This window comes from Rhea americana, unplaced genomic scaffold (assembly GCF_003343005.1).
Source record: "Rhea americana isolate MKP2758 unplaced genomic scaffold, rheAme1 scaffold_353, whole genome shotgun sequence".
Lineage (NCBI taxonomy): Eukaryota > Metazoa > Chordata > Aves > Rheiformes > Rheidae > Rhea > Rhea americana.
Window position 1 is genome coordinate 529,532 of NW_028186483.1, and position 14,862 is coordinate 544,393.

General features: G+C 38.9%; 1 protein-coding gene across 3 annotated transcripts in view; it reads left to right on the forward strand.

Moving 5' to 3' along the window:
* FBXL7 (F-box and leucine rich repeat protein 7) overlaps positions 1-14,862 on the forward strand; it is a 130,456-nt gene that overhangs the window by 43,261 nt on the left and 72,333 nt on the right. For 2 of the 3 annotated variants that reach the window (XR_014896711.1, XM_085311992.1), the window contains exon 2: positions 2,093-2,182. Coding sequence is in view for 1 of the 3 variants with exons in the window: in XM_085311992.1 (XP_085168118.1) it covers positions 2,093-2,182 (90 nt within the window). In the remaining 2 variants the exon portion in view is untranslated. Of the gene's footprint in view, positions 1-2,092; positions 2,183-6,403; positions 6,479-14,862 lie in introns of those variants that run through there. The other variant, XR_014896710.1, reaches the window with a different exon arrangement.

Below are 14,862 nucleotides of genomic sequence, written 5' to 3' on the forward strand. Positions count from 1 at the left end.
TGTGCTCTTGGTGGCTTTTTTGYCCACAGTGTAAATGTAAGTAATATGATGTTAACAGGGAGTGTATGTGACTGCACGAAGTATTTGCTCTGTGAGAACAGAGCGTATGCCACAGATGCCCATCTGGCAACTGTGTTCTTTTGGTATTACTGACTTCCTTACAAAGACTTTTTTCTTGCCTTAGAAGAAATCCTGTTTGTTTGCTTTGAGGAAATCAGTTTTCTGTTCTTCTTTTCTCTATTAATCTTCATATGATTTTCTTTGATACAATGGTATGTGCCACTTGTCCTTGGAAGCTTGTTTTCTGTCTTTGACCTTGTAGTACTTTATAGGTGAGTGGCTGGTGGTGGCAATACCATGTAAACTTCTTCCTCGTCGGAAGTGTTCCCATTCTCTGTCTTCTTTCTGGGAATTAGCATCTTGTGTCTGCCCTGCTCTCTTCTAATCTGCCTTTCTTTTAGCACAACCCTGGTTGCCTTAGCTGGAAGGCTAATTTGGGGCAATATTTCTGTAAAGATCATAGTCTTATTACTCCAGCTCCTGTCACAGCATGAGAGAAGTTGAAGTGGTATTCTAGACACACTACTCCTTGGGCTTGTTTAGCTTTTTAAAGCAATGTAGAAAACAGTTAGTGAATCACAGAATGTGCACTTTTCTTCTTCACCCCTCCCAACTACTAGCCTTAACCATTTATTTTTTACTTCCTTCTGGACTATTTAATATCCTTTCCCTTCACCATCATTTTTCAAACCTGAGCATGTTAATTTAAGGAACATTCTGTGGAGAATGATTCTCTAGGGTTTGCTGACAGATTAAGTGGCAATACCTTGGTTGTGAAGCAACCTACGTTTGCACATTCTCCAGTCATTTCCCATTAAAACTTAAATCCTTGTTCTGCTGTGGCACCTTTAAAAAGCAGACCTCCTCCTTACATGTAAATGTTATGAAAACCAGGCACACTGTAACCCAGAACCCCAAGGAATGCATGATTGAAATAACAGATCAGGAAAGTCTCTTGCTAACATTCCTATGATTATAGGTTTACTCAAGTGACAGAAACATGGTGTCAGCTAGCTTTCTGCATACAGTCTAATTTTGGTTTAAAAAGTAACATAGCTTTTAAGGGCTTCACAGGGCATTGGAGATGTTAACAGTGGTGTTTGTGGGGATAGATAGCTACTTAAAATGTAGTGGTATTTGTTGCTTTTTCTCTCGAATTATCACATGTATTGCTGGTTGGATGGTTGATCAGGCTTGTACTGTGGAACAGAGTTTATCTCTGTTAGTAGTCACTGAGATAGAGTAGCATGAGGAAAGGGGAAGAGAAAGGAGTCATTCTTAGATGCTCTCCTGCAAGCCAGCAGACACCTCTTGTTTTATCCCCTCAGCTCTCCTGAAGCACCTGTTGGAGTTGGTCTCTCTTTGTGCATGTATTTCCTCTCTCGCTGATCACAGTGGGTCTGACACACAGCAGATAGTTCTGGAGGCACTGATATACACAGAGTGTCCAAAAAAAAAAAGCAAATGAAAAGTAAAGAATAGCAGGACTTTTTATTTTTTATTTGGAGATAAGAATAGTTAAGCATGTTAAATTCAGGATGGTATATTACTGCAAGCAGTGCTATGGTGTAGTAGGAAACAACAGTTACCTTGCATGTGACCCACTGACTTGACTATAACATGAAATAGAAAAGCCAACTCCTTTAAGGCATTTGTCTTGAATTAACTCTTCATACTGAGAAGGGTCAGTGTCTGTTTCTCCAGATCTGTGTGAGATATTTGAATGAAAAAAAATGATTATGAAAGTTGTTATAATGCTGTTATTGGCAAATTTTCCTTTTATGATGGAGCTTAGCAAGTACTTATGAGAGCCCCTGTGACACAAGAGGTTGTTTGCAACCTTAATACACAAAGATGAGTGTGTTGTAAATAATACAGTTAGCTCCTACCACAATGTGTAGAAAAAGAACATCAGCAGCTTTAAACTTAGTTTAAGGCTTCCTGGCATTGTTCCAGGTTTTTATGTGGAAGGTCTTTTTCCTTCGCTGTTAATACTCATGTTCTCCCTCTCCACCTTTTTCTCTTCTTGCAGGCAAAGGCAGCTCAAGCATCTCATCTGACGTGAGTTCAAGTACAGATCACACACCCACCAAAGCCCAGAAGAATGCAGCTACCAGCGAAGGTAGGCATCTGGTATTCATTACCCAGGCCAAGGTCTCCCAGCATAATGTTAGCTATTTTCAGAAAAAGAACCTCTCCTCCTCATTTCTTTGGTGTACAGCATTATTGACCTACTGAAAATTGACAAACAGAATTCTTTCTTTGTGGAGTTTCCGCATTCACCTGCTGGAGCTTTTCCTCTAAGCTTGTGACAAAGGGTTAAGGATAATTCTACAAAAACAAATGTAGAGAGTTCTAAGTAATCTGCATGTAACTTCTTCATCAGAGGTTTTTATACTTGAGATTCAATGTAATCTTATTTTAAACTTATTCATGAAGAATATACTTAATGGACATTTTTTTGGCCGCAGTTGTAGGTAAACCTCGACCTCATACTTTCATACTAAGAACACCATGTGAATGTGAGTTGCTTATTTGGAAACTTGTGCCAAGTTTCCAGAAGTGCAGCTATGGACATGAAAAGCTGACAAAGATTTAATTAGATCGATGCATCTCACCTGTAGTTACTAGACTATATGATCATCTGGGACTAGATGTTTATGTCCGGGGTAAGAAGTTTTATGTGTCAGTATTAATATATTGCTGTATTAACTGGCTTATGAACAGAGAAGTGCTGATCCTTCCCTGCTGCCTGATTATATGTGAGTAGGTGTGTTCTGTTAAATGAAAATATATTGGCCCTGGTTTTTACAAGAGTGTCTTTGAAGACTGAGAGGAAATCATTAAATCTATATGTAATTTAATGATGTAAGCTGAATTTTTTTTTAATGGAGCATTTATGCCTTAACTAGCGTTTCTACTCAACTCAAACATAAGTCATCAACTGTACTTGGTAATTAGCAAATAATGATTTCTAATTTTTTACCCTTCAGTCATTACAAATTACATTACAACTCTAGTTGCTCTTGGTCAAGCTTTATTTCTTATCTTTTTGGAAAAAAAAACAGTTTGAATCGTTCTAGTTTGGCAAGTCTGATTACGACTATAGAATCTGTGCAGTAAAAGCAGTTCGTATATCTAATAAACTCTAGTGACTTATGAGGTCATTTATTGTTTTGCATTCATAATCCCATATCACAAAGGAAGATTCGGCACCAGTGAACCAAGAGAAGTTCTGGATTAGAATCTCTGTTTTTTTTAGTCTGGGTAACAAATTTAACAGTAGATGAGTAAATGGTTAATTAAGTTAAGCTGAATAGACATCTATTTCTTTAAGCTTTAGATCAAAATGTTTTAAGGTACCTGAAAGGGGCGAATTGCCAAGACAAGAAGTAAATTTAGGAAATGTATGAAAGAGTCTCAACTCCTTTGTATGACAGCCCGGAGAAAAACAAAGGAGTAGTAGACAACTGAATCCCTGGGCATCCAGCTCTGTGGAGAGCATAGGATTTTGCATGAAAGGCCTTCAGGCTTGTACTCCTGCTTTACAGACTGCTTCCCAGCTTTGCAGGCGAATCTCACTCCTTCCATTTCTGCACAACGTGTCGTTCTGCACAGCGTCTTGTCATCTGTTTTTGTAAGGCAGTTGTCACAACACTGTTGAAGTTAGATCAGTAAAGAGCATTGAAACAACTAGGAAGGAAAGCTGTAGAACTGATTCACTGCAGCCTTGTGGTACTCCACAGCAGAAAGGCAGACAGATAAAGTATTTTAGCAATAGATTGCTAAGGAATGCAGAAAGAAGTCAAACAAGACCCTTGTTTAATGACCAAAATGCATCAGGCAATATCTCACTATAGATATTAGCTTGCTGTTAGAGCAACTGTGAACTACAATTTAAATCTGTCTACTGGACACATTCTTATTCGTGAATTTTCATATATATATATATATATATATATATATATATATATATATATATATATATGAAATTTTAATTCTGCATAGGACGGGTGCAAAAAATGGATTACTATACTGCTTGAATATATGCTTATGTGGTTTACCTAGATAATGCTATTGAGGCTATGACAGTTAAATCTCTTGATGGGTATGGGAGATGCAGTTGTGGCCAAAGTGTAGTACTGTTAATCACACTGTAGACTGTGAGCTCTGTTGTGGTTTTATTCCACATGTATGCAATGGGATGCCAGCACAGCTACATCTGTAGAGTTGTGGGAGGAGGCTTTGTGTTTCAAAGAGACAGAATGCTTGCCATGCCATTCAGACGTGCTTCTGAATGTGCCTCGGTAGACTGCACATTATCTGCTAGTCAGCCACTTGTGGGGCATGTTAGCATCCTTAGCCATAGGAGCTTTCCTCACTGATGCATTGGAGAGGTAACAGCTACTGTTTCTATTGTGAGGATGAGTGCAGAGAGTAGCTGGCAGACCTCTCAACTTTTTGAACTCAAACTGTGGAGATGCTAGGTGATGCACAAGGAGGATGCACAGGTGAGGCTGTATGGGTGTAGCAACTGAAGTCCAGCCTGCAGTAAGTTGATCTGACTGTGGCTTTCACTTTCTTAACTGCTTCACTGAATATCAGCAGACAAAAATACATATTTATTGCCCTCTTTCCTTAAATAAATGAATAGGCTGTAGGGACTGTATGGCTGTGACTTGACTCTGAAGGAAACGTGGTAGGATATGGATATGCATGCAAAAGGTTCCTCCCCACTGTCTGCTTTTCTAAGGATACATTTTTTTCTGTGAATATACACTGCTTTTTGTTTTTCTCTCTTTTCCTGTCTCAGACATTGTAATTCTTTATCCCATCAATCAATTACCATTAAAAACTTGAAGGCATGAGTTTGCCACCCCCTATTGCTGTTCTGGCAAGTGAAAGACTAAATGGATTTTTGTGGGCCGTTTAGACACAATTTGATAGATACAGTCTCAGCTGGAATACAGTTGTTTAAAACTTGATGTAAAGGATGAGGCTGGATATTTTTGTATGGGTTTACCTTGGTCAGGGAGCTTTCTTGTAACTCTTACCTGCAAAGCAAGAAATGACATGCAGTCTCCAGTTTGGACGAGCTTGACTTTTTTTTTTTTTTTTTAATAAAGAATCAATACTGTTTTCACTTTGAGTGTATGTGACTTAAATACTATTCTAGAGGCAGCTTTAAATTAAGAACTCATATGCTGTTCTAATTTATTTGCCAGTGTCTGTAAAATTGCCTTGAAGGCTTAGGCCAGAAGCAAAATGCTTGCATAGCAGAAGGGCTAACTGCTAAAATACTTTTGAATGTATGCTGTGAAGTGTTTATATTTTGAATTTTGCAGAAGTCCACTAAGGTTAGCTGCTGTATTCTACAGAGGTTAAAATTTTATCTGCTTATAGAAATGCTGACTCTTAGAGACCTTGAAAATTAGGTATTGAACTTTTTTTTTCTTTCTTCTGTGCCCTGAGAATTCCAGTGTCCTTTTTCATCGTATACTGTTAATGTGCCTTAAATATATACTTGAAAATGATTGTGTTTGGAAAACAGACTAATTAAGAGATAACGGCTTTTCACACATTAGCACTGAGATGCATGTTTAGGAGGAGATTGAATGTTTTGGCAGTGCCTGTTCATATGCATTTTGACAAAAGAGTTATTTCTTTTGGAGTTTAGATCTTGGTAGGTGCTTTAAAAAATGTACTCAGTTTTAGTTCTAGTAGTCATCTCCTCCTTTCTGTTTTATTAGGGCTTTTTAGTGGTTCTAGGAGAAGCAGGCTTTTTAGGCTGATTGAACTAACATCATTCATTAGGAACCATTCCATCTGTTAAATCACATGCCTGGGGTCAATGATATGAAAATGTAAAAATTTGTGAATGCAAAATGCTTTAATTATTCTTACAAGGGTGTTACCTCATACCCTCTCTCTGAGATGACACCTAGTTAAAGCCAGTCAGGCTGTGTTGCTGTGGTCCTCAGCATCCTTTTCTAGTGGGTCCCTACCTCTCTGCCCCCAAACTATCTTGAAGGAGGTGGTGTAAGAGTGACTATCTATGCTGTAGATTTTTCCACTGTGTGCTCTTGCCTTGGCATACAGTCAATTCTAGAGAAAAGGATGGCTGTGAATCACAAAATTACAAAATGGTTGAGGTTGGAAGGGATCTCTGGAGATCATCTAGACCTACACCCCTGCTCAAGCAGGATCACAGTACATTGCACAGGATTGTGCCCAGGCAGGCCTTGAATATCTCCAGAGAAGGAGACTTCACAGCCTCTCAGGGCAGCCTGTTCCAGTGCTCTGTCACTAGAAAGTTTTTTTTTTTTTTTTTCCTTATATTCAGGCGGAAGTTCCTGTGTTTCAGTTTGTGCCTGTTGCCTCTTGTCCTGTCGCTTGGCAGCATTGAAGAAGGCCAGCCCCATCCTATTAACACCTTTCTTTAAGGTATTTCTATACATTGATAAGATCCCCTCTCAGTCTTCTCTTCTCCAGGCTAAAGAGGCCCAGCTCTCACAGCTGTTCCTCATAGGGCAGGTGCTCCAGTCCCCTAATCATCCTTGCAGCCCTACACTGGACTCTCTCCAGTAGCTCCGTATCTCTCTTGTACTGGAGAGCCCAGAACTAGACACAGTACTCGAGGCCTCACTGGGACTGAGTAGAGGGGCAGGGTCACCTCCCTCCACCTGCTGGCAACGCTCTTTCTAATGCACCCCCAGGATACCACTGGCCTTCCTGGCCACAAGGGCACATTGCTGGCTCATGGTCAGTCTGTCATCCACCAGCACTCCCAGGTCCTTTTCTGCAGAGCTGTTCAGCCCACAGCCTGTAGTGGTGCATGGGGTTTTTTCTCCCTAGGTGCCGGACTCTGCACTTGCCCTTGCTGAACCTCATGAGGTTCCTCTCTGCCCAACTCTCCAGCCTGTCCAGGTCTCTCTGGATGGCAGCAGAGCCTTCAGGTGTGTCAGCCACTCCTCCCAGCTTGGTATCATCAGCAAACTTGCTGAGGAGGCACTCTGTCCCCTGATCCRGGTCATTGATGAAGTTGAACAAGAGTGGACCTAGTACTGAGCCCTGGGGAATTCCACTAGCTACAGGCCTCCAATTGGACTCTGTGCCACTGATGACGACCCTCTGAGCTCTGCCTTTCAGCCAGTTCTCAATCGACCTCACTGTCCACTCGTCCAACCCACACTTCCTGAGCTTCTCTAGGAGGATGTTAAGGGAGACAGTGTCAAAAGCCTTGCTGGAGTCAGGGAAATATCCACTGCTCTCCCCTCATCTACCCAACCAGTCATTCCATCACAGAAAGGTATCAAATTGGTCAAGCAGGATTTCCTCTTGGTGAACCCATGCTGACTGCCTGATCACCTTCTTTTCCTCCATATGTCTGGAGATGACATCCAGAATGAGCTGTTCCATCACCTTTCCAGGGATGGAGGTGAGGCTGACCGGCCTGTAGTTGCCTGGGTCCTCCTCCTCGCGTTTTTGGAAGACTGGAGTGACACTGGCTTTCTTCCAGTCCTCAGGCACCTCTCCAGTTCTCCAGGACCTTTCAAAGATGATGGAGAGTTGCCTGGCAACAACATCTGCCAGCTCTGGCAGCACTCGTGGGTGCATCCCATCCAGGCCCATGGGTTTGTGGATGTCAATTGAATGAAGAATTATCCTTCCCTAAGTGCTGGCTTTCATTCTACTTTGTCCACAACTGTTTAAGACCTTCAAAACAAAGTCAAATATTGGGGTTCCAGCTAGTGTGAAGCTTTCAGCTCATTGGAGTTCGAGGTAATTTGAAGTTTTATGAGTTGAGCTCTCGGGAAGACTTCTACCGTTCTGAGTACAGAAATACAGCTGTTCACTGAAGTTTCCTTTAATTAAAGAAATGCCAGCTACTCAAATAGCTCTATTTGGGTTCATATTAAATTTAACAGAATAGATGTAGCTGGCTAAGATTTTGTAGAAGTTAGCTGCTGTTCATCTAATAGAAGCCTTCTGTGCAAATTTGCTGTGCTCCTATAATCATTTCTTCAAGTGTATTGGAATGACAATATCTAACTGATAAAAGTAGGAACACACTTGTAATGTCTTTACTTTGACACTTAAAACACTAACGTTGTTTTAGATGATTGCAGTGAATAATGGAATAAATGGATGCCATTCATATAATTTTTATAAAAATAGTGGAAAGACAGCTTGAGCTTTATCAGTGTGGAATTTCTCAGAGCAGCAGTTTTGTATCCTTGCTTATTTTCTCTGACTGAAAATGGGACATCTTTGTCTCTGGCTTTCATATTCAGAACTACAAAAAATATAACTTGACCCTTTATAAGAAGCTCTTTTTGTATGAAAATTTGAGCTTTAGGTCAGTAAGCCTTTATCATGATTCTTCGTGAAAATAAAGTATATGGTAGTACTTGAATGCAGAAGGGTTTTTCTTTTAGGTTGCTTGCTGTTCATGCCACCTTAAAAGTGAAGTAACAAAATAAGATGACGTACTTGTGATAGGGTACTTCTGGTAGGATTCCGTGCTGTTACCCATTACAGGGTATGTTCAGGTAGGATGGCATGGCATGGTATGTGCCATGCCTTTATAATCTACTTAGCATCCTTTATAATCACAGTCTTTTGAAAAGCAGTGCATCTTCTACACTTTCAAGTAACCTTTAATTTATTCCCTGGGTTTGAGAGAAGAAATCTTTGCATTGGGCCTGAAGATGGACCCTGCCAAAAACTTGAACATAAGGAACAGATCCTTCACTAATTAATGCCTTTTATCTTTAAAATAGCTTCCTGGTGGAATGGCAGCTAAGCTTGACAGCTCAGAGATAAAATCTCAGAAAACCGGTTTACAAAGCAGGTGACAATATTATGGTTTACGTAATAAGGAAAATATGTTTGGTAATGTGGAGCTGTGTTGAGGCTTTTGAATTGTTTGTGCATCTTCTCAGGACGTTGAGCTAATTAAGTGTTGTGGGTAAAGATCACTGCTGAAAAGAGATGCTGTTTTCCACCCAAGTGGTTTCTTGACTACCCCTTGAGCAGAAAGAGCTGTTTTGATTCATTCCTATGTCTGATACCTGTTAATGAATCTTTTCCAACTTTGGTTTATTAATATTTTTCCTTTCATTTTCTTTAAATATTAGAAGCTTATTTATTTAGTGCCAGAATTAAAAGCCTGTGTGATTGCTTTCTGGATATACGTGAGCATATGTGTAATTCCTAACTCTCTTGATTGCAGCCCTGCATCTCTGTCCTCACATCTTTGCACCATTGATTAGTGGGAGCTCAGGCATTTGGTTCTACTGTTGAAGTGTTGTCTGAGCAGACTTTTTGTGCGGCAAGCCTTGTCTGAATTTTATGAAATTCCTGAATTTGCCCCTGCTTACTTTGAACTGGGCTGAGATTCAGTTGGCTTTGAGCAAGCTGTGGCTGGTTTGAATTGGTAGTGAAACTGGAGACCAGGTAAGGTTCCTAGGGTTTTGTGTTACCTTTTTAACAGTGGAGTTTTCTAGAAAAGTGAAATGCTGCATTACTGAATGTGCCAAAATAGAATCATTGAAGCCAAAAAACTGAGGAAGGAATAAGAGGGGTGGGAGGCGTGACAGTTTATAAATCCAAAACTATAAACACTTTGGCAGAATAAACAGAGCTCACTATTTAAATTCCTTTAACCAACATATCTGAATGCGTATGCAGATACAATCACCTCAAGCAGTGTATAGAGGTATAAAGTAGTATGGAGGCTTGTTCTTAGGTACTATTTTTGTATTTAATCACATCTTGTTATGCTTTTGCTGTCTAATAGGCAATGTTCCTGCAAAGCTGTTCTGCTAATTATAACAATACCACTGCAATCAGCATTTAAATCGGAGTTCAAATGCAAGGCAAAAGCAGTTAGGACATTGGCAAGGGTGAAGTTGCAAATTGAAACCTTACGTTATTCTGGCTAATTTGTGCTGAAATGCTATAGCCAAATGTTTAAAACTTGCCCAAACAATACTAGGAACAAATTGGAAAGGCACATAAAACTGCAGTCTTATTTGATCTGCTGCCTGAAACGTGAGACCTACCAGAGCAAATGCATTTACAGTGTAGTTAGAAAGAAATGACCCTAATTTAAAAACGTAGTATTAGCTTTTCCAAAGTAATGTATGATAAGAGTGGCAGGAGTGATTACATTTTACTCAATTACCTGTAAATCTGATTTTAAGGAATTTAAGGTCTCAGATGGTGGTGGTGGGTGAGTTCTGTACAATACTGTTCAGAAGTACTTTGTATACTGCTGTCACAGGAAGCTGGTGCTGTTCCGTCTGTAACATCTTGTGCTAGCCATTAAGTGTTGTTTCCTTCTCTGAAAAAAATGAAGTCATCTGGAAGGATCTGACAATTCCCCAACACTTGTTAGGCTGAAAACCACCTTTCCTGAATGCTCGGCTAAGTCTCTTGAAGACTATTTGAAGAATATATATATATGTGTGTGTGTGTGTGTGTGTATATAAAAATTAATAATGATTATTTAACTATACTAGTTTTATCCATTTTTCGGACTGAAACAAGTTGCTCTAGAATAATTGTATCTTGGTTGAAATAATGAAATAAAATTGGAACAAGTTTTTGACTTTAGCTTGACAGTCTCTGTTAAGGTGTTGAACTCTGGTTTAATTTATTGCACAAAATATTATATCTCCATTTTCTTGTATCTTATTATCTTTTTAAGTCAACTTGCCAAACAATTGTATAATTTTTAAGAACAATGTTGCCAACAATGCCAAAGCAGCAGCATGCCTGAGAAACAGCACTTGTGAGTGCTGGCTGTGTTCTTCTGGCTCTCATATTGCTATCATGCCTGGTCCTGGGGGTTTCTTCAGTCACCAAAGCTGGGAATTCCCTTGTTTTTGCCAGTATTTCTCCAATTTCCCTTGAAGTATGTGCTGAGACTGGCTGATGAAAATGGGCGTTCAAGAACGGCTAATGGTAATTCTTTTGTTTTCAGTTCTGACTGCTGGATCATCATAGGTTTAGACAGTTAAAGTTGACTAGAAATACAAGCAGAAATTATGAGCATGGGTATATTCTGGTGCTTAACAGTTTACACATTTGCTCTAGCTTTAATTGGCTGCAGCTTGACATTTAATCTCTGTGGCATTGTGCCTACTGTGTGTTCAGCAGCTATCCAGCACGATCCTTTCTCTCATATTTAAGGCTTGCTTTCGTCTTGAGCTGTAGTGATGGATGGAGAGTTTATGTCCCTTGAACCTCAAAGTATAATTGCCATTTTAATGGTTTAAGTAACTATTTCTTCTTTCTTTTTTTGATATAAGGAAACAGTTGTGTACTTGGCACAAAGAAGGACTGCTGTAATAGTCTTCAAGAACAGAACCAAATGTGGCCTAAACAATAAAAGCGTAACTGGACTGTGTTCCTTGGGCTCCAGCTTAGAAGGCTGGTGTTTACTTGGCACTTCTTTTATTCTGGGCTCAGAGACACCATTAGCTTGGACTCTGCTTTCTGAAATTGCCGACTCTTTGCTGGTGACCCTTTTGCTTTTGGAACATCGCTTTAGTCATTGATTGTAATCTGAGGTGAAATTATATTTCAATCTGATTTAATCTCTAAGCGGAATTTCTTTGCTGTTCCAGCAGTGTTAGCTTCCTGCAATTTTTTGTTTGCTTGTTCTTACTGCCCTTATATCAGATCCAGTTGTGCTACATGCTTTTATGTCCTGCCTTGTGCTTGTGTTTGGAAGGCTCTTGTAACATTTAAATACATGAACCTGATTGACCAAGAAGCTGATATACCTGGCTTTGGCAGGAGGTTAGTACAGCGCTTGCTGAAGCTTACAGCATGTTAAATCTGCTTGGGCCACCGCTAGTTAAAAGCGCTGATATCGGTAGGTGGCAGTTGACACTACTGGTTTATGAGACTAGACAAATACATTTTGGAGAGAAATTATTTTTTTCTTGTGATTTGGCATTGGATTATTGATGAATGTGCTTGTTTCCTTTGGAATTTAGTAATGGTCATTTCTATCAGTGTCTAGCTGTGGAAGACATTATCACAGCATTTTGTAAAATCTAGATATTTTCCTGGGCTATTCTAAGAAAATGCAATTCCCAATAATTATTTTGATTTTGATGCAATTTTAATCAAAATAACAGCACTACCACTCAATTCTTGGCTTCAGGTTCTACCAATTACAACTCTCTAATACATGAAAGCATTAAAGCTTTCATGATAGTTTCTTAATTTTGTACAAACAGGTTTTGTTTTGAACGTGCATTTGTGTATGGTCAAAGAAGAAATAAGCCTGAAATGCACAAAAATATGAATTTTCTGCTATCATTTTTTAACTGATCTTTCTAGTGTTATTATGAGGATGTTAGTTTATTTAAAAAAAAAAATTATAGGGAAAGACTGAGAGGCTCCAAGAGCAAACATTATGCAGTTCTCAACCATAGGAAATTACTTCTCAGTTATCTGTGGAGCTCTATTTTGAATTAGTAGCAGACAACTGTTGATGTGAGCTGAAAAAACAAGGCTCAGGTCTGAGGCCATTTATCTCCTTTCCAGATTTCTGTTACGGATTTTTCCAGCTGCGATTGGGACAGATGCCTTGTGTGAAGCACAGCAGTATCCTCTTGATTTTGGTAATAAATTAGTAGCGAAGTTATTTTTGTAACTTATAACTAATTCTTAAGATTCTGAATTCAAACATGTGTAAAGGATTATGCTATGATGAGATATATATAACTGTATTCACAAAAATGTATGTAATACTTCATGCATGTTTGAATTAAGAATTTTAAGTAGTAGTTGTACATTTCTTAAATTCTTCATTCATTTGTTTCACAGAAACCAGAACAAGTAGTGCTAGGGTAGCGACTTACTTATCCCTGTCTGAGAGAGATTTCTTCTCATATATTTCAGAAATATGATGAGCACAGATGGACAATGTGCCATGAACTTTTTGGTGTTTACTGTTATCTGATTTACAGAGCAACACTATTAAAATATGTAGCATTCTTTACTGTTCAGGAAAAAAACAAAAATAGCGACTAAAATACTGGCCTGGCTGGGCAAGAAAATAAGGTAGTCGGGAACCACAACTAGTAAAATTAGTTAAATGAAAGAAATGAGGGAAAAAGGGAACATATTTGTTGGAGAGTCATAAAAAGTGAGTGTGGTTAAAAGTACAAATGGTCAAATCTATGTATCCTACTGTCTGTTACTCAGTGTGATATATTGTGCTTATAAACTAAGCAAGCTCAGATAGTGCAAAAAGGATGAAGTGTTTCCTTTGGGCCCCTTCACAGGAATTGTCTTTTGTCTGAATAGTTAACCAGTTCAAGTCTGATAAACTAGCGTTTTGTGGTGGATAGTTAATCAACAGCAAATTTAGCTCTGGTGAATCTCTTTTGGAATTTGGTGGCTGCTGGGAAAACAGATGAATTGTGTTGCTTCAGTAATAAGCTAGGCCTTATTACTCCAAAAGATTAATTTATAAACTGTGTGTGAAACTTCCTGAGTTTTTTTTTACCTTGGGGTTGTAATTACAGTTCTTAAAAAAAAAAAAAAAAAAAAAAAAAAATCCATCCTAAAATACTGATTTTCTTCCTAGATTGAACTGTACTTTTAATCTCTAAAATACAAGAGTCAGTAGTTAGTAATTTCAAGTACTAGTAGAGACCATGTCCTTTCATGACTTTGAAGTACTTCAGTCAATATTTGAGGAGGATATTTTGGAAATTCCTGGAGATCTCATAAATAGATCTCCTTAAAAATTGAAGTATTCTTACAGTGATGGCTCCAGCAGTCAAACTCATTTGACTGGGACCGGAGTCTTGCAGATTAAAAACAAATCCTTTCTTTAAGAAGTTGCCACTGGACTGAAATAGCAGGTCAAAAAGCTATCCCTTTTTCAAAGTAGTGTAGAAACATAGTATCTCCAAAACATTCAAGTTAAACAAATTTTGGAATCTCTACAGAAAGGAAATAGTTGAGCAGTAATCTAAGGCATGATTGTCAGCTACTTTTTAGTCTAGGGACCAAGGTTACCTTTTTTACCTTTATATCCCAACACACTTCTCTGTTGTAGTTGACTTTTAGGTGGTACTTGCGTGTTTTTATTCATGTTCATAGTCGTTACTTATGTTGAAGAAACTAAATTCAAAATCTAATTTCAAAATCTAGATGAGCTTCAACTCTTCCCATCTGTGCATAGATTGGAGTTTTCAAGAAACTTGGCATGGGACGATGCTCAACTGAAAACGCTTTGGCAGTCCTTGCCTCTTGCAGTGTATTGCAGCAGTCTGCAGTATATGTGTGTTTATAAGGTTAGAAAGGTTTTGTTGCCTTGGTTGCTTCTTGAAAACAAATAACAATAATTTTGTTCTGACTTTAAGTCTGTTTTAATGAGTAATGCAGTTCAGTTATGAAGTAATTTGTTTCTCCTTGGACAGTGGGTTTTCTTTGCAATTCTTGCACAGCATTGTAGGCATGTCTGTGGTGTTCTGTAAATGACTTCACTCCTTCTCAGGATTAGATCTTCTACCTAACTCAGAACTTCTTATTTTCCATTGCTGTTTTATTGGTATACCAGCTGAACTTCCTCATTCATTCCCGTATTAATTTGATCCAAATGTAGCAGCTCCTTATTTGTCTGGACATCCTATGCAGAACTCCATGTGTGACATGAAGGTTCTGCTCAACAGGTCAGATGCACGTAGGATGCGTTCATCTCAATGCACACATGCAAATTAGCTGGAGCTTTTGAAGCTTCAGGTATCCTGGTCAGAGCTGTTGCTG